Source organism: Plasmodium knowlesi (assembly GCF_000006355.2).
Source record: "Plasmodium knowlesi strain H genome assembly, chromosome: 12".
Taxonomy (NCBI): Eukaryota; Apicomplexa; class Aconoidasida; order Haemosporida; family Plasmodiidae; genus Plasmodium; species Plasmodium knowlesi.
The window spans coordinates 1435091-1455723 of NC_011913.2; the positions used below are offsets into that span (position 1 = coordinate 1435091).

Genomic DNA, 20633 nt, shown 5'->3' on the forward strand with positions numbered 1-20633 from the left:
CCATTTAGGGAAACTTCAATTAGGAAAGCTTTAATTAGAAAATTTTTTATGTCAAAATGGAGGTGCATTTTTTTTTTTTTTTTTTTTTTTTTTTTTTTTCTCATGGAAAACTGTTTCCATGTTACCTTCGCCCCGCTTCCACGCTGACTTCGATTTTGCTTTAGAAAAATAAAAAAAATATGGCTAAGTATAATATGTTCATATTTTCCATGTATGTATAGCTGCATGTACACAAGATGAAGGAGGAATTTACTGGTGTTATTGCGGCTGTTTTGATCAATATTTCGTGAATTTCTCTTTTACTGCTCAGCCGGCGCGATCTGCCAAGTATGATGGTTTGTTGTTTTGTAGATGCCGGTAGGAGTAACATTTGAGAGCAGCGCTCAAAAGTACCATCACGGGTTTTATGCGCACGTTAATGTATGTATATATATGTATACCTACTTTGAAGCGTACGCGTATTTTTTTAGTGAGCGTTGACTGAGGCGAAGGTGGCGCGCCTTACTATATATAAATTGGTGATATACTCCCCAACTGCGGACAACTGATGGAGAATTGCAGTAAACGGATTGAAGAGCTCGTGAGGGGAAAAGGCGGGGAGGTCGAACTGCTCAAGAATGAAAATGACTACTTAATAAATCAGTTACTAAAAAATGTTATGGAAATTGTGAAACAAACAAACAGACTGACTACAAATTGTCTCTACGAGAGCAGAGTAGATGTCATGTCCAACGATGAGGAAATTAAAAAGGTTCAAAGGGATTTATTAAAAACGGTGCACGACTTGTTAGTGTACAGTTCTAATGAAAAAACAAAAAATTCTCTTACGTGCGAACTGGACGGTGATCACTTAAACTTAGCTAATAATTATCATATAATATCGAATACGCTGTACGAAATAATGACCAGGTCGAAGGATTGTTTTCGATTCTTTCATGTTAAGGATAAGGAAGCCTCCATGTTGACATGTAAAAGTAGCAAACTCGAGGAGAATTTTCTTCCTGAGTTTGATTCATCTCCAAGAATGTGTGGATCCCAAAGGGGAGGAAGCAAGCCAACAGATAGTTATTCAGAGGAGGAAGAGGATGATAATTCTAAAGGGAGAACGAACCCTGATAGTAATCACAACCACACGAGGAGTGAGGACACTAATTTGAACGCACGAAGTGGTGAAGAGGAAGAAAGAGATAATACCTTCCAACTAATCTACCAGTCGAACATCTTGCATGTTCAGAGCGAATCGGAGGGTAGTTACACAGAGAAGACAAATGAAAAAAAAACAAAAAAGGAAATGAGCAAAAGTAGTAAGAAAAGGAGATTATCCAAGAGGAAGATGAAGAATGAGGAAACCCTCCAAATGGTAGATAATTTCTCCCCATTTAGGAAAGGATCAAGAAAAATACAGTATGCCTGGTTACACCTGATTAACAATTATATTACCTTCTTCATCCCACGTCTAACTGTCAAGCATAACAGACTTACCGATCTGGAGAGAGGCTTCGTAGAAGCGGTCGAATGCCTACACAGCTACATCCAGAAGAAGAAAAAACTTCTTCAGCACAAGGAACTTTTTAACAGCAATAAACTGAGGCATATAAATTGTGGGGATATTTTCAGAGAAATATTTAAAGAGGACGAAGTGGAAGACTCAGGGGAAGGAAGGGTGGAAGACTCATCGGAGGGAAGGATGGAAGAGGTGAAGACACCTCACTCGTACAGCAGTTTAGATGACTCCTCGGAAGATCTTACTATGATCCAGGAACGGCTTACCTCTTCCCCGGATGAGTATTTTTTTTGGAAGATGCTAAAAAGGCTAGATAAGGATATAAACAGGTATGCCCCAAAATATAGCAACCTAGGCCACCCTTATAGTTACGAAATAAATGACATGATCAATCGCTACCACGAATGGGATGAAAGTGTATCCCCCTTCTTGAAGGTAATTCCAGAACTGAAGAAACCACTGGAGTTAAGCGAGAAGGAGTGCAAAATCATTAGCACTGAAGGAGAACTGCTCGAAATGGTACGTACTATTAAATCAATGTGCACTAAAATGTCTCTCTCCCCTGTGGTGAATTATAAGAACACCTACAGAGGCTTCACATCTCTAATTCTAGTGGGAACAGAAGAGTGTGATTACATCATTGATACACTGTACATGTTTGAAAAGATACATGAACTAAACGATATAACTACAGATCCGAATATCCTAAAAATTCTATACAAGTCGAAAAATATCATACCAGTCATGCAGAAGGATTTCTCCATCTACTTTGTTAACATGATCGATATTTCTGTATGTTCAGATTTTCTGAGCGTTAGAAATTCCTTGCATTATTTGGTGCACAATTACTTCCATGTCAATGTGAATTCTGCTGGTAATGGATTAAATGCTCTCACCAGACCATTGTCTCCTGACTTGGTTTCTAATTTGAGGATGCCTTTCCACTATCTGTACTACCTCTTCGAGTACGTCAAAACGGATTTGTATTTCAACTACATATTTGCACAATATCGTCGTCCAAACCACGCAGAAGGTGAAGGAGAATGTGAAATGGACACGGTGGATGCGATGGATGGGTTGGACGCGATGGATGCGATGGATGGGATGGACGCGGTGGACGCTATTGACACGCTGGAACGACTACTCGACCAAGACCGTTCCCCCCAAAGGAACGTCTACGTACACTTTGAAAATATAAAATTCGAAGACACATCGGAAGAGGAACGAAAATACGGTGAAGAAATCATCAGGAAAGTATTCAGAGAGAGCAATAAAATGTGCCTGTTGGAATACAAGGTAAAAGATATGTGTGATGTGGAAAAGACAAAGGAAAAAATCAAGACGATTATAAAGACGTCAAATTATAACTCCAACAGTTGTGATACCTTAATAGAAAATATATTACTGTGGAGAGAAAAGCTAGCCAAAAAAAATGACGAACCTCCCGACAGCATAATAAATATACACACCATAATTTCCATTATTTTAAATATGCCAACTTCGATCTCGAGCTTAAAGAATAATATCATTCCCATGTCTAATCAGATGTCCGAAAATTTGGAGACTCTATTTGAAATAATTATCAAGTCGAATATGAAAAAAAAAACGAATCCACAATTTTATAGAAATTTTATTCAAAATGAGAAAACGGAAATATGTGACTGCAACAGTGAAGAGGAATTGAATTCCGTGCAACTCCCCTTCGCTAGGGAAATGTCAGGGGGGGCAGGTGGAGAGTTGATCGACGGGGTAGATGAAACGAATGGAATGCTCATTGTCCCACCGAAGATGCATTTTCAGAGCATTTCGGAAGAGGCCCAACGTGATGTGCATTCTCCCCACGGTGGCGAAGACTACGGTGGATATAGCGATGCTGATGGTAATGTTGACTGCGATGGTGATGACCCTTCCTATGCCCCACGTGGTGAATGCGACGGATGCGGTAACGAACAGGAGGCGCACGAAGAGGGAGGAAATCCCACAGCCAGTGCTCCTGATCAGACCTTCACCCTGGAGAAAACATTTTTTGGCCACGACCAAAGTGACGAAGAGGCTAACAAAAAATGTAAAAACATTGACAGCAGAAACGCAAAATATGAGAACTACGCTTTGCTGTCTTCCCTACTTAGCTACGTCAAAGAGAAGAACCAGAAAATGTGTAAAACTTCTGAGCATTCTGATGAGAGGGATGAAAATGTGAAGACGGAAGAAGATGGTGCACACATGCAGAAGCAAAGGACCACTTACAAAAGTGTGAAAAGGCAACTACCCAAAGACATTGCTAAGAACAATTCTGGCCCCAAAAAAATCAAACAAATACAACACCAGTCATACAACCAGCAGTATAACATAAAGAACAAAAAGGGACTGTACTCCAAAAACATTTTAAGCGAAATGAACAAAAAATGGAATAGCTAATAGGTCGAGTAGTTCCAACCTGAATTGGTGAGAAAAAACGGCATATGAGAATAGGAAAAAAGAAGAAAACATAATACATAATTTGTTGCCCGTGTGAAGAGGCATCTTTGCCTTTTTTTTGTCCTCACACATACCAAGTGTATTCTTTTGCCTGTTTATTCGTGTGCCTTTCGGGTACATTCTTGCGTATGATCCATTTGAGCGCCTAACACCGTTGCGCGCATTCAGGAACACTTCGGTTAATCGCCGAGGGGAAGGTTCCATTGTGGTGATTCCAAATACGCACCATTTGTTAGCATAACAGGAAAAACGTGCTTCACTCCTGCATGGGAGCTACACTTTTGGGAGTATCCCCACGTGATGAGTTTTTCCACTTCTGCTCATAAACATGTGAACAGGAAATCTGGAAGTGTCTGTCCAAGATATTTTTTGCTAGTAATTATTTATTGTCTTCGCTTTGGTACTACTTTTTTTTTTTTTTTTTTTTTCTTTCTTTTATCCGTCCCATCATAAATAAAAGAATAACGCAAGAAATTTTTCTTTTTTTTTCACTTTATTTGAGAATAGCATTTTTTTTTTTGTTTTGTTTTGTTGCATAATTGCCGTCAAATGAACACAAAAGAACGAAAATCTAAAACGCGGGATTCCTACTTTGTGTTTCAATTCGAACGATTTTTGCAGGGGCAAATGCGGGGGTGTATGCCAATCCTCCAGCTAAGTGCATGCAACGGAAAAAGGCAGGTACGCACTGGTGCCATGGCGCATTTGTCCAATCGTCCAGAAGCGTGAACGTGAAAGAGTATAATTGAGCAGTTGCCCTGTTGACCAGTCAATCAAATGAACAAAGGATGAATGAAAAAACACGCCCCCTCCCAATTGAAACGCAATATGCAGACATATGTGCAACTCAGAAAATTCACTCGCCATTCGGTAGTGCGCAGTTTGGAATACGGCACTTCCGTCCACCCACTTTGCGAATTACCCCGCATTTAAAAGCTGCAGAAATGGCCCCAATTTAGTGAAGTCTTACTTGTCTGATTTTTTTTTTTTTTTTTCCACCAAAAAAAGTTTGAAGGCATCACATGCAAAATATTTATTTTATTGTGTATGCCATGTTTCACCCTTTTAAAGGGGTGAAAAAGGAAATTTTTGCAAAAAACAATTTTCTTATTATTTGTGAGAAAGGAGGAAGGGTAGCACAAATTTGCCTGCCCTGAAATCGAACTAGCTATACTGTTATTCTTCCCTTTTTTTTTATGAACAGGTCAGATAAAAACGGAAATACACATACATTTTGAACAATTTTATATGAACAATTTTAATAAAAAAAAAAAAAAAAAAAATGGCTAGCACTCCAGAGAAAAGTGGAAAAGCTGGGGAAAAAGAAGCAGAAATGAGAACACTGAACATAAGTAATAATACGAAGCATGACTTAAGCAATGATGAAAGTTACCAAAAGTTGAAGGAAGACAAGAAGAGGATGAAGAAGGAATTGTTAATTAAGGATAGTGAAATAAAGAGTTTAAGGAAATTACTGGAAGAAAGAGAAAAAGACACAAAAATAAATTATATTCCACTGAATGAAGCTAGGAAAATTACATATAAAGCATTACGGAAAGGATCAGCAGCACAGAAATTCATCTACCTAATAGAAAGTAACAGTATCAATTACAAGTTGAAGAAGAGGGCCATCAACCAGCTGGTACTGAACGCATTTGGAGTTATGCATCACCAGAAGAACAGGTATCCTGAAATTCTGAAGTATACTGACTCCCATTTGAAATTATTTAGGCAGGAGCAATTAATTCTGTTGGCAGAAAATGAAAGGCTAACATTACAAATGAAGGAGCTAAAAAAACAGCTTTTGGATAACAAAATTGAAATTTTAAAAAAAAATGAAAAAAATTTAATAATGTCTATGAGGAAGGGTGTGAAGGAAATATCCTCGGCCGCTGGAGGAGCGGGACCAAGAGGAACAGCCTTGGACGAGGATGAGGACAACTACGTAGAACTAGACGCAGATATTGTGGAAAAAAATTTCATAAATTTAATAAAAAATTTTAAAATCGCACAGTTAAAGTTACAATTCTATGCATTTAGAAAGTTAAGCAACAACTTATATTACAATGCTGACCCTATCAATATTAGTGCAACCATGAGTTCTTCACTTAAACGGGGTGTCGACATCCTCAGCAGCATACTCAGGTATAAAAAGCGTACCTCTACATGTGCGGCATTTTATAAATTGCTAACTCATAACGATAACAATTTTGTTTATAACAATAGGAGGTATTCCGAACAGAGTCACATGAGCCCATTTGTTAACCCAACATGTTTCATGCAAAATGATAATAAAAAAATTGGCGAGGGGATTTCAAACTATGTGTTTAAGCCCTACTACTATGACAACTTGCCTAGTGCTACGTATGACATGAGAAGGAAGAAATGCTCTTTGCAAAAATTAAAAAAGAATTGTATAATGAAGAACTTAGTTACGGATGGGGATAACCAATATCGTGTTAGCAATGCGGAATGCGAAACAATTCATGATCCTTTTTCTCGTGAACATCGGATGAATGCATGCCATGCCGACATGAATGAGCATACCCATGAGGATAACACCAATGGTACTAATCGTAGAATATATAAAAACCGCTACTTCGGTTTAGGCATAAATAAAAACCATAATGATGATTTTGAGAAACGTACCTATTCCAGCGATTTGGATTTTGACTACCTAGCAGAATTTAGTAACTACGACAGGGAGAAGTTCATTGACATGTTCATATCCGAAACGTCCAAGAGGTGATCCCGGTGTGGAGGAGAGAAATGGAATCGTACAGCATCCGAGTGGGAAAAAACAATCGCACATACTGTATACTCATGCGGGTGCATATTTATACAACATTCCCCCCCCCTGCATATATATACATCTTCTCGATCTGTGACATTTAAAAAAGTGCTAATCCATATGTATTAATTAAATTGGAAAGTTCCAACCCTCTATGTGCGTCGCTAGATTTGGGGGCTGCACTTTTCTCTTTCCCGCTAAATAGCATTTTGTTAATTTTTTTAAAAAAAAAGGGTGAACTCCGCCCTTCCGCTATTTACAGTAGTCTCGTCCAGGGTATGGCGCCTGTGGCTGCATCGGTTGCTCCGGTTCATATGATTCTCTCTAGCAGTGCCTATGTGCACCTCCCATACATTCCACAGATGGTACTTGCCGCCGCGCAGCGCTAGTAGACATATGTATCTGCATAATTTTGTATCGCTTTTTCTGTTCGTGCAGTATCCCTTTCCACGTAAGGAAAAGCCATCATTAGATCATTTCGGTTGGCAACTCCTTGGGTTGTTTCCTTTTGCTCTTTCTTCGTTCCCCAGATAAAATAAGGCGGACTACGCCACAAAGCAAACGAAAAAGGTGGATGGATTATATGTGCACCCAGGAAGGCGTGTACAGGACAGTCGCTTCTCCGTCGAGGCCACTGATATGGGAGATGCAGTTTCCCACATTTCACGTTGCACATTCATAATTTTTTACAGAATTAGAAATTGTAATTTTTTTTTTTTTTCTTTTATTCCGAAGAGTTGTTCATTTGAATGAATAATTAAATTAAGTTAAAATTTTTAGATTTGTCAAAAAAAAAAAAAGTAAAGATGTGGTCATAAAAAAGCTGGCATTGTTACAGCTACGCGACAACAAAATAGACTCAATAACTGATATAACAGTAACAATAAATAGGGTAAAATAAAAATGGGAGGGGAAGAGAGATACCCAGGAACAAGTGGACGTCGTGGTTGATGCATGCGTAAAATGCTAAATTCCAAAAAAGAAAAAAAAAAAATTGTAAAAATATTGATAAATATTTAAGGGTTGAGAAAAGTATATCAAATAGAAAATGTGTGCATTTTGCAAATAAACAAACGTAGGGGTTAAAATTTTTATAAGTAAATGTTCGCCTACTCCAAGCACGACAGATGCGTCTCGCGTCAAAGGCACTGCGCGTGACGTACGAAGACGCACCTGTCGTGGGAGGGTAATCAAAAAAACAACTCTTTTCATATGTGCATGCATTTTAACACTTTTTAAAATTGTGCCCTCCCCTTTGGTGCTGAATTTAAAAATAAGTGAATGGGCGGGTCGGGGCCAAAAAAAAAAAAAAAAGAAAGAAAAAAAAAAGAGAAAAAAAAAAGAGAAAAAAAAGAGAAAAAAAAGGAAAAAAATGGGAAAAAAGACGTCAAAAAAAATGTGGAAAAAATGAGTATAGTAAAAATATACGTTTCAATATATATACATGTGCATATACATGTATGCTCATGGTGAGGAGCTTGCGCTTTTACCCGTTTGGGGCGGCAGTTCCTCGTGGTTACCCTTGCCGTGACGCGTCGTTAGCACGCTTTGGGGGGGGGTAAAGGGTGATCAAAGTAAAAACAAAACTAAAAAAAAATGGTAAAAATTGCAAAATGCACAAAATGCTAAAATGGAAAAAATAGAAAAAAGTGGAGAATAAAACAAAAACGCGTGAGCCCTTAAAACCATGTCTGCCGCTTGACCGGTTCATTGCGCACCTCACAGTTTGTCCAGATAAAACAGCTGATCCTTCAAATCCATATGACTAGGAAGTTTACTGTTTTTTATACACTCGCTAAATAATTCCAGGTAAGGTTCCAATTCGTTTATGTGCTTGGTAAATTTGGCACTTTTCAAACACAAGCGCAAGGAATTGGTGTACCTTTCTCTTTTCTCTATCCCTACGGGTATTTTGGGGATAACATTTTTTTTTAAATCCTGCAAAATTAATGACAAGGCTTCCCTTGTGAGGTCAATAAAGTTTGCCTTATACTCATCTTTGTTCTGGTTACAATAATCAGAATAACAGTCGTTTGAAAAAATGAAGTTATATTCTTTTTCCTTTTCCTTTCTTGTTCCTTTGTTACTTCGTTCTTTGCATGCGTTGTTATCGTTGTACTCATAGTTCATTGGTTTTACCAAGTAGAAATCTTCGTTTGTTTGTTCGGGAGAATCAATTTGAAAATCCTTGTCCGTTATGATGCACGTATTGTTACTGGATCGTGTACTGTTGCTTATTCCTGTGTCGTTGCTGGTTCGAGCAACGTTGGTGGGCCTCGTGCTGTTACTGGACCGTGTATTATGGCTCGAGCGGGTGTTGTGGTAGGTACGCCCCGTTGCGGTATTTTGCTGATTTGTTTGGGCGCTATGGTAAACGTTATGGTAAGAAGTATTGCAAGTACTATTGTAAGGAGTATGATGGCCACTTTCATAAACGTTGTTGTAACCTTCATTGTGTGTGCCATGTCGGTAGTTCTGCGTGGCGCTTGAACGGGTATTCAGGCTACCCATATTTTGGAAATCACCCTGGCTGTTTTTTTCCTCTTGCCCGTTTTGCTCCTTCGAAGCAAAATGTACAGCATGCACGGTACTGTTGCGTGTGCTACGTGTGTTACGCGTGTTGTGTATGTTGTGTGTGTTGTGGGTGGCATGATTGCTTAGGCTCTTGTGGTCATTATGGCTAGTAGTCTCCGGGTAAGCCGAAGCAGAAATAGCAGAGGGGTCACCACGGCGTTCGTCACCACGGTGGTCATCACCCCCACGATGGTCGTCACCACCACGATGGTCGTCATCACCATTGTCTTTCTTAATCAGATAACTGAACTTATCCTTTGTAGTTTTTTTCCTCTTTCTATTATCCCCTTGATAACCTTCTAGTGTCTCCACAAGGGTCTCACTTTGTCTTTTCCCATTTTCCGTCTGCACCGAGTGCTTCCTTTCTTCTTTGTAACATTTCACTTCATCAGCAGTTAAGCTCTCGCTTCTGCACCTATCCCTTGTCACATGATAATTACGACTCCTCCGAGTGGTCAAATTATAATTGGAACTCTCCGTATGATAAAATCTATGTCTGTTGGGCTCTTTCCCTTTGGAAATGGTATTTGTTCCTCCTCCCCCCTTGGACATATTATTCCTACCTTGGGAGACCTTCGATGTTGTTACTCCTCTCAGGTTGTTACTTCCTCCTTTGGAAATTCCATCATACCCCTTCGAGATACTGTTATTACGTTTCATACTATTGTAATTGGTACCTCTCTTGACGCTATTCCCTTTTATGTTTAAACTTCCTTTGGTATTATAATGCCCCCTCACATTGTACCCTCTGGACGTGGAGGGACTGACACTGAAACTGTTGCTTGCTTTGTAGAAAGAAGCATCTTCTTGGTTGGTTTCATTTTTTTCCTTTTTCTTATTTAACTGTTCCAAAGATTTATTATTGCCTCTTCTTGTATTGTAACGTCTTCTTCGCTCGGGTCCTTCTTCCGCACCGTTTGCACTAGCACTTGCGCTAATACTAGCATTTGTAACCGCACTCGCATTTTCGCTATTCATGGTGGCTAAACTTCCTATATCCATCGATTCTTGTGTTTCAAGTTTTGCGTGATGTGTTCCACTCGCTTCATTGTAGCTGTATGCTCTGGTTCTTCCTCTGCCGTAATTCCTCGGCTCATTTTTAAGTTTCGCGTATACACCATTGCTTTGGGGGGGAGTGGACTCCGTGTCCTTTACTTTACTACTCGGGGGGTGCTCACCTTGGCTAGTCGATCCGTTTGTCACCCCGTTTGCCACCCCGTTGGCCACCCCGTTCGCTACCCCGTTGGCCACCCCGTTGGTTTGCCCATTCCCCAAGGGGTTGAAATTAATGACAGTCGAATTTTTACACTCAACTGCCAACATTCTGGCTCTCTTAAATCCATGTTTCTTCACAGAAAAAACACGAAGGTGTCTACCACTCCCTTTGACACAAGCTAGCCAACACTTCGTTCTGGCATTATACCAAACGCCTTTATTTTTGGTGTTGTCTTCATTTGCGTCGTACGCTTCGGCTTCTTTTACATCAATTCCTTTTTCCTGCATTCCATTTTTTATTTCACTATTGGGTGGGATGTCTACAAAAGGAAGGGGATGGGGGGATGAAATAAAGGGGAAAAATATATCTTGTGAGAAATGCGAAAAAAAAAAAAAAAAAGAAGAAACTCCAATTATGATGGACACAGTTATGGAAGCATCTCTGTTGATCATTCTAGAAGATACATCTTCCAGTGTCGATACGAATGGGACAGGTACTTGGTGTAACTCTACATTAGCCCAATTTTACCTTTCTGATTCCCAGTGGCGTCTGCGTTTTCGTCGCAATTGATCATTCTGACTGTGGGTTGTTAATATGTAACTCCTTTAGTAAAATTACTCATATGGGTATGGTGACACACGGAACTACAACCAAGTAGACACGTGCCAGGCGGAGCGGGAAGTGCATACAATGAGGGTGCACTGTTAGACAAGGCGCGAATATGGAGAAGAGGTTTCAAAAAAAAAAAAAAAAAAAAAAAAAAAAAAAACAACGCGAAGTAGTTTCCACCTTGAAATGCTTATAGCACCGAGGAGAATAATCCAAATGAAGGAAAACTTAATATGCTTGCGTGAGGGTGTTGGCATGCATATAAAGGTGTGCACAAAAAATGCCGCGACCGAGGCAAGTATAGAACTGTGAGTCCTGCAGATCTATGTATACAAGCTTATATATATAAAAACGTGCATGCATTCAAACGCGCGGAAAGTGTTTTTCTTATAGGAGCTCCTCTCCTCAGATGTGCATATCAGAGATTGGTTGCTTCGTAAACATGTGTCTAGGCATCTAATAACATCTCCCCGTTTGGTGAGCCTAGTGAGCTCATAATAAAAGAAAAAAAAAAAAAAAAAAGGTTTCCCCCAGTATTGAGGGAACAAAAAACAAAGGGAAGTAACACAGTCAGGTGTGGAGGGCAAACGCACGTAAGTACTTACAATCCGTCAAGACATACACACATATATCTATGTATAGGTTTATATATACGTGTTTACATTACTTCCCGTCTGAGGTTAACAAATCAACAATTGGCACAGGGTGCGTTCGCACGTGTATGCACAAACATACGCGTAGGCACATACTTAAAACGTGCATGTGTTCTTACAAACATGTGAGCTGGCCCAATCTTCGTGTAAAAAAAAAAAAAAAAAAAAAAAAAAAAAAACAGACGATGAAACGAACAAAGTAGTTAATTTAAACGGAGCTATTAATAGGTGTGCTGCAGGGGGAGTAGGGCCGAAAGTGGAAAAAAAATAAAATAATAAAATAGTAAAAGTAATGGAAAAGGTGAAAATGGTAAAAATAATAATAGTGTTAATAATTACAAGTGCTGTAAAAATGGTGAAACATTCAAAGAAGCTTCGCGCGCAGAACGTAAGAAATTATAAATATAAAAATATAAAAAAAAAAAAAAAAAACACTACTAATAAGGGTTACACGTTCGATCCAAATAACCACAGTCGCCGCTTTCCGTTTTTTCTTTTTTTTTTTTTTTTTAACGCTTAAAAAAAAAAAAAAGAATGGTAATATGCTTTGGTTGCGCGTGTAAGGTTGTCACGTGGGAAAGTATACACGGGTGTAATCATGGACATACATAAGGATGCACTAGTAAACGTATCCACACGTGTACCCAACTACGTGTGAGTATTACGTACGCATGCGTGGAGTGTAAAAGGTGTGAACTGGTCGGCAAAAGGATAGGTTATCCTACAGTGAATAGGATGAAGAAATGGAGGAAATAAGTAATAGGAAGGATGAGGGCGAGGTAGCAGCGAATTGGTAAAGAAGTGACACACAGGCGATAGTGAAATGCCGAAATGGTACTAAGGTGGAAATAAATTAGTAAAAGAATTAGTAAAAAGTGCTAATAAATTAGTAAACAGGCATGGATCAAAAAAAGAAAAAAAATAATAATAAGGATGATAATAATAATAGTGAAGATAGTAATGATAGTAATGGTAGTAATGATGATGATGCTAAAATGGAAAAAGCAATGCCAATTATCCCAAAGAACAATCGCAAAGTCGCTTGGAAAAATAAGCAAAAGGACTGTGGGAAAAAATAAAATACATTAGAAGGAACGATAAAGAAAAGGTGTGAAAAAAGAAAAAAAAAAAAAAAAAAAAAAAAAAAAAGGAAGCAGAATGGGCGATATAAAATGATGAATACATATAAAATACGGGTAACAGGGGAGGGCGAAAAAAAAAAAAAAAAAAAAAAAAAAAAAAAAAAAAATCAATATATTCTGTTATGCACATATATACCTTTGCCTACGCCCCTCTGCATATGTATACTCGTTCGTGCGTATCTGCGTGGCGAAGGTAACTGCGCACAAGAATGTACAGCTTGGTGATGCTCTGTGGTGTATACATGTGTATATGTAGGCGAGTCACGCAGGCACACTCTCGTGTACTGCCGCATAGATGCACACGTAATACGTGGGGCAATTATTTAATTATTGGATGATCGGGAAAATACACATAACACTCTATGTTTCGCCGAAAAATTAGCAGGGTGGTGCAAGGGGGGACAAGAAAAATGTGAATTTCACGTAAACATGGCGTGAACGTACACGTTATACGCTAATACAATTACGCAGAAAAAATGTTGCAACATGTAAGTCGGTATACACTTCTATAGATAAATAAATGAAGTTCAAGTGAAAAAAAAAAAAAAAAAAAAAAAAAAAAAAAAAAAAATTTAGTAGAACGCCAACATCAAAATGTAATGCATCGCAAAGTGAAAGATTACACCTACTTGTTTCTACAAAGATATAACTTTTTTGGAACGTACTTCTGCAAGGGTAAAAGTATACATACGATTATCCCCCTTACAGACGTGTCATATAATAACTACAATTTTTGTACTCCCCCCCACACACATATATATATAAAGCACACATATACTCATGCATACGTACCTTAGCGAAGTTTTTCCCGATGGCTACCATAAAGTTGCCTCCATGAACATTAGAACAAAATAAATGACACATAAAAGAAACTTATAGTTCGAAGGGGCATATCCAATTTTACTAAAGTATACCAATAACGATTCCACCGTTAAAATGTACAACTCCTGTGTAACGTCAATTCATTTAAATTTAGCATATACACAACTCTCACTAAGATGCTCAAGAGAAAAAATAAAAAAAATAAAAAAAAAAAAAAAAAAAAAAAATAGAAGAAATGACTCACTTCGGTAATTAGCAAAATGGAGAAGGTGAAACACAGCGTAAGAATAATGCAAAGGTGGTAAAAACACGCTAAACAGGATAAAATAATATTAATAAAAATTGTTAGAGGCGTAGAAATAATTATAATTTCGGAAAAAAAAAAAAAAAAAAAAAAAAAAAAAAAAATACAAACCTCGGTATTCTTGTGCTAATGCTAACATGGAGGCGAAAGGATGTAACTGAAACGATGTGCGCATGTGCGGCATACGTGGCCACGATGAATTGGCGCAAAAGGATAGGTACGTGTATAAATGGGATTTACACATATACATAAATTATATACATATATTTTATATAAATGCAAAAAAAAAAAAAAGAAAAAAAAAAAAAAAAAAAGTGGCAAGGCGTTTTGCGCGAGAAATAAACAACCCCCTCCCCACCTCTACTCTGTGCAAAGACACAAAGAAGATTCTAAGGGTAGTAGTGTAGTTATGTTAAAGCAAGCACGAGTATCTGCTTACCTATTGTACATGAACACTTACTGGTGATGATGCAGATGTGCATTTGTACCCTCCCCCGACAGGCATCTCAGTTAAGAAGCGTACCCATACAGTTAAATATGCAATAAAGCGAAGAGGCAAATTGGCATATACACGTAGATTCATACGTTGTATATATCTAGCACCTGTGTTCGTTCATTCCACGAGGGAATTCCTCAATACATAGAACTGCTCGAACAGGTAATGTGTACATTACGCATGATGGAACTGTGCAGCAACTTGCTGAGCAGGTAAAAGGGAGTGGTGTTGGAAAAAAAATGTAATACGTAATGGGGTGAGAAGTTAATTCCTCACAGGTAATGTTACTGCAAACACAATTGTTTAATTAACCTGTTTATACTACTACTGTTTAGCGGATCATTCCCTTACCAACTGCATCTCAAATGAATGTTCGCGAATTTGATAGAGTGTGTTGCGTCATTTAGGCTCGAAAAAGCAGGTGTTCATGCTCCCCGCAGACATATGCAGTGCATACGTACTTATGGTGAACCCCCCCCCGGTGCAAACTTTATTCACATAATCTGCGCTTCAAGGGATAGGGCAAAACAACGTAACGCGCCAAAGGAGATTCCCTCACGCAAATACACGTTACAATGAAGTGTGTAAAAAAAAAAAAAAAAAAAAAAAAAAAAAAAAAAAAAATGAAAAATTACATACAGTGGGACATTCGCGCACGCACGCAGGAATACACGAGAGTAGGAACAGGTATATATGTGCATATGTACGTATGGACATGTAGGCCTATACAGCCACTTTCACGATTGCTCTTGTTCGGTAGGAAGGGTTGGATGGTCTACAAACAATACAGCGGAATTTACTGCCATGTAAATATATACCACTTTATGTGTTATTATTTATTATTATTATTTTTTTTTTAATCACAAATGGGATGGCACGAGGGTAACTAATGTACAGATGCGTCGACATGCAAAAGGTATACTTTTCTTCATTTAATTTAATTAAAAATGCAAAGAATAAATAATTAAAACAAAATAGTAAAATAATAAAAATGACATGTTGTGTACGTTGCGGATTAAGACGCGAGACTGTGAAGTCCCCGTTTTTTTTTTTTTTTTTTTCCTGTACGAATATGGAACACTGGGTCGTTCGCAAAGGAATATCAATAAAAGGGAAGAACAAGTGATTAAAAAATGATTAGTAGATATGTTGCACCACTCTGGGTATTCTAATTAGATGTCAGTATAAATGTAAAGTCGTAGGGAACGTTGTACGCGGTTACAAAGGTTTGATTAACCCAGGCATAACACTCATGCACATTTGAGAACGAGGCCATGCAAAGAGTTGATGGCCACTCAGCGCGAATCTTCACTTGTGCTCTCTAACATTACACCAAACGGAGAGAAGACACGAGAAGTAATGAACTTATTGCACGTGGAACGAAATGAGGTGTACTCGAGTTACGCTGTGTGCAAATAAACGCATGTATGGATGGATATAGGTAAGTAGATATCCAAATACGCGTGCACGCTTGTATATTCCCCTGCATGCAATTGGTAACTTATACGCGGGGCGCGCCTCAAAACACCTAACCTGGGCATGTACCAGAAAACTTATTGTTACGTAAATAAAAATAAAATTCAAAAAAAATTCTGAAGCAAGTCGCAAAACAGGAAAGGAGTGAAAGCGAAGCAGAAATGGAGTGAACGTAATATAAATGAGGCAAAACGAAGTGACAATAGCATTGTCACAGATTAACCTTTTCACTAACTCGATTACTAACTCAATCACTCAGTACGATATTCACAAAACGAAAACTTCCCAAAGCCAAATGGAAACTTCTCCTACTGGACATATAGGAAAATCTACTAACTTGTGCCACAATTGAGCGCAATAAATTGTGTACCAGGAGCAATTAAAATTTGTTCTTCACCTAATCTGTAATGTAAGAGAATTGGCGTTTCGTATTGTCCACCTGCCTCCCTTGCTACTTCGCGATCAGATACTCTCGAGTAGCTAGTTAAACTGTTTTGTACCTTTGCCGTTTTTCCAAATGGCTATTCTCCTACTTTGTTGTTTCGCTATGGTGTTGCTTTGGCCGCTTCAACACTGTTTTCTCCTCTTCTTTCCTCTTACTTTTCCAGCACTTTGGCTATTATTTTTGAGCTGATTTTATTTTAACCCCCCGTACGTAAAAACTATCAAAACAAAATAAAAACGAAACAAATGTATTTCTGTTATGAAGAAAAGCAAACAATTGTAATGTTTAAAAAAAAAAAAAAAAAAAGCATGGAAAATTTATGAATTACTAATTAATGTTAATTTATATTTATATTAACGCATACTTAAATGAACTTTTAGACATTTATCAAAATATATATATATATATATATACAGTTGTACGTATGTAATTTTTTAAACATTTGCAGTTAAGTACACATTTGTATATTTTAACACAAGTTGCAAAATGGTGAATTGTCCCAATTACAATTAATGCATTTATTTATCGTAACATTTAGGGAGGGAATTTCACAAAATTGTTGAAAAGGGGTTGTTCAACATGCATATATAAAATGAACAGGAGTTTTTTTTTTTTTTTTTTTTTTTTTTTTTGCGCAAGTGTGTTTTTACAAAATCATGCATTTGTTGTTAATCTTTTTTTTTTTTTTTTTTTTTTTTTTGCTTTTTTTTTAATATTTTTTTGGGAGCAAAAATTTGGGCACTTTTTTATCTATGGGGATAATTGTTTGATTCTGCGTGAGAGGTTTGCTACTTTTTTTTTTTTTTTTTTTTTTTTTTTTGCGTGACTTTTTTGGTTCACTGTTTCGTTAAATGAGTAACACATTTCCTTTTTGACCAATTGTGGGTAACCATTAGGTGGGTTAATCATTTAGCCGCTTATTAAGCTATTAGCATGTGTAAAAATAAAAAGATCTGGTGTACGCCTAGGTCATTCCTTAACAACCTGGACGATAATTCGTTTAGGGCAATTCATTATACACACGAGAATGAAGGAATAAGCATTTCGCGGCTAAGGGGAAAAAAGAAATAAAAAAAAAATATATATATATTCAAACAAGAAAATAATTCGAAAAGTGCTGCGCACGCAGGAAAACATGCACGAATATACACCCGCACGCCAGTACATCCGTGTACACCACTCTTACGTAGTTAAACTCATCCCTATATATATGCAAACAATTTTTTTTTTTTTTTTTTTTTAGTTATGCGCGGGAAGAATTAAAGAAAAAAGTACCGCTGTATGATGCAGATCGAAATAGTTACAAATGCGAAAAGATCTATTCGGCTTTTCCTTAAATATTCCGCTCGCAACGGTTGACATAAAACGGTAAAGAATAATTATTACGTAGTAGGAATTTTAATTTGTAGTAGGATCACTGTTGTTATGGAAAAAATAAATTAAAAAAAAAAAAAACTGTAAAAATGGTATTTCAAGGGGGGATGTACGTGTAGAAGTGAATTTGCGTTGTAAGTCTTTTTTCATTTTTTAACTACACTTTTTAACCAAATTTTTTATATACATTTTTTTAACTACATATTTGACTTGCACTTTTTTTTTTGGTACGTCTTTACGCATTCATTTTTACATTCATATTCAACATGCATGTCTCGAAAGAAGTAATTGTTTGCGACGCGCATAATTACAACTACTCGCGGAACAATTTTTATTCCCTCCAGCAAAGTGTGCATATACTGTATGTTCTGTCTTTACATACAGATAAATCGCAACGGGTGATATACTCTTCCTGGTATTGTTCGACATTTTGCCTCCTGTAACATTACAACCGTTATACGTTATTTTACAACCGTTATATACGTTATTTTACAACCTTCTTGCACTACCACTAATTTTCCTTTTTTTTTTTTTTTTTTTCTTTTTTGCTTAATTTTTATTAACATCCCTATAACTTCTATTTTATCATATCGATAAATTAGAAAACAAAAAAAATTAATTTTTTTTTTTTTCTCCGCGCAGTTTATTTTTCCTAGCGGACTATATAAATGGGCAAGCGCATATGGACATAACCCCACTGCATGTATTCTCATACGTACGTACAAATATACTTAGGGGTAATATATCCCTGTGTCGGCATACTTTTCTCCTTAACAGGTGTACATGCATAGGTATAAATATGCTTAATCGGTATTGTGCTTAAGAGATTATTTGTGTAGATTATTCTGTTGTAACCGAGTCGCACCCAAAGAATTGTTCCATAGCATGTTTGGCACAATCCGTTTACTTACCTTGACCTGATGTCATCTGCGGGTTACGCCAACCCCTGCTCGACGTGTGTCATTCTATTTCTGCTCTATTTTTCCTAAAACAGGAAAAGCATCCTACCCAATAGTACATCACATTCCATGTTCACATAAACATATATGTGCATTTATTTTCGCGCGCGTATTTTTTTCACTATCACTAAGAAGGAAAACCATTATTTTTGCGTTCACTCCTGTGCAATACACCCACTAAAATTTTCAAATGCCCCCCCCCCCCCAAAAAAAAAAAAAAAAAAAAAATTCTGAGTTGCATTTTTACAACTTCCACTAAATATTTTTCCTTGTGCATGTGCACATGTTGCTACATGTACAGTGCTAATTTCTTTTTTTCGTTCAAAATTATTCCTTACGATTAATTCACTCGTTTGAGCAGTCATTTTGATTGTTTCGTGTACGGCTGCTGACATATGCACATTTGGGACATGATAATACTAAATATTACGAGTGGACCGTTTTCGCGCTTATTGAGCACCATTAAACAATGCGCATGAAAAAAATTCCAGTGCGTGGCCCCTGTTATTATCAGTGGCCAGAATAAAAAAGTAGAAAAAGAGCTGAATGGGGGACAAAGGAAGGAAAGAAATTAAACAGAAGCCAAAATACAGGAGTAAAATGTGCGCGGGGAATGGCACATAACTGCAATAACGTCTTTCATAAAAAGATGGGTTTTATTTTATTTTTTTTTTTGCAAAAATGTATCAATTTTTGTGTATTCTACTTTATGAATAATAAAAGAAAGAAAAAATACATACATAGGGTATATTTCTTCCCTTGGGTCGTTTTCTCCTAACACAAATGTTCATATATATATGTATAGTACACTTCTTTATATGTTCCGCACCATTTGCAATTTTTAAGCGTTCCTTCATCGGAACAACGACGCAGAAGTTAAAAACAAATTTAAATTGACAAAATGCGCAAAGGCCTACCGCGAATCCCACGAGAACGCGATTTTTTCTTTCAGAGAATGCTCGTGCACATGTGAATGGCACATTAGAAAAATGCCGGAACAAGCAATGTCGCGTACCAAATAAGGAAAAGAATGTTAAACGAATATAGCGCCAAAGAGTTGCGGGTTCACCGTCAAGAAAGAACAGGTTAAAACGTACAATTAAGGGTGTTGCCGTAAACCTTAATTAAACACGCTCACCTAGGCGAGCAAAAAGGAATGCATGAAAAATACCACCGAAAGAAACGTGTTTAGCCCAAAATATCTTCTAAAACTGTATCTATCCGATCAGAACTTATAGGGCGCATTGAATTTTCAATGTGAAATGTTTTTCATTCAGGACGAACCAAAAGGTGATAACTTTTGGGGATCATCGTAAAGGATTAATTTTCCAGAAATGCATACTATAATTTCACGCATTTTTCAGGAGGGAGAAAACGAGTAACGCTGCAAAATTCTCCTTCATTGTTATTAAAAAAATGGCAATATTTTAGCAAAATACGAAAGGGAAGAAAAAAGCTTCCCATTTTTTTGAGTTCAACTTCTATGCGAGCATTTATGGGTCTACTCATTCACACGCACATGTGTCAATCATTTTGTTCTATTTCTCTCTGCGTATTTTCCGATCTCATAATTTATTCTTATCCTCTAATGTGGAAAATAGCTATTTTCAATTTGTTGCGAAAAAATTATATAAACAGTTTTGGTTTTTTTTTTTTTTTTTTTTTTTTTTTTTTGTAAACCGCGAAAAATACCATTTATCCAAATAAACGTATGAACAGGCAGGTAACTTTTGAACATTATGTATCCTCATCACGGCTAGTTCAAAAAGTGTGTATTTCTTACACATCCT

At 37.3% G+C, this 20633-nt stretch overlaps 3 protein-coding genes across 3 annotated transcripts; 2 read left to right on the top strand and 1 right to left on the bottom strand.

Annotated features, from left to right (window-relative positions):
- Positions 1 to 547: 547 nt before the first annotated feature.
- Positions 548 to 3922, top strand: PKNH_1232400 (exosome complex exonuclease RRP6, putative; the record flags this gene model as incomplete). Its single annotated transcript, XM_002260340.1, has 1 exon — positions 548 to 3922. One exon carries the CDS (start codon positions 548 to 550, stop codon positions 3920 to 3922), a length of 3375 nt encoding a protein of 1124 aa, XP_002260376.1.
- Positions 3923 to 5264: 1342 nt separating this feature from the next.
- Positions 5265 to 6731, top strand: PKNH_1232500 (conserved protein, unknown function; the record flags this gene model as incomplete). The annotated part of the gene is made up of 1 exon (XM_002260341.1): positions 5265 to 6731. The coding sequence occupies one exon, from the start codon at positions 5265 to 5267 to the stop codon at positions 6729 to 6731; it is 1467 nt and encodes a 488-aa protein (XP_002260377.1).
- A 1761-nt stretch (positions 6732 to 8492) lies between these two features.
- Positions 8493 to 11137, bottom strand: PKNH_1232600 (AP2 domain transcription factor AP2-O5, putative; the record flags this gene model as incomplete). The annotated part of the gene is made up of 2 exons (XM_002260342.1): positions 8493 to 10882; positions 11092 to 11137. The coding sequence occupies 2 exons, from the start codon at positions 11135 to 11137 to the stop codon at positions 8493 to 8495; spliced, it is 2436 nt and encodes an 811-aa protein (XP_002260378.1).
- Positions 11138 to 20633: the final 9496 nt, after the last annotated feature.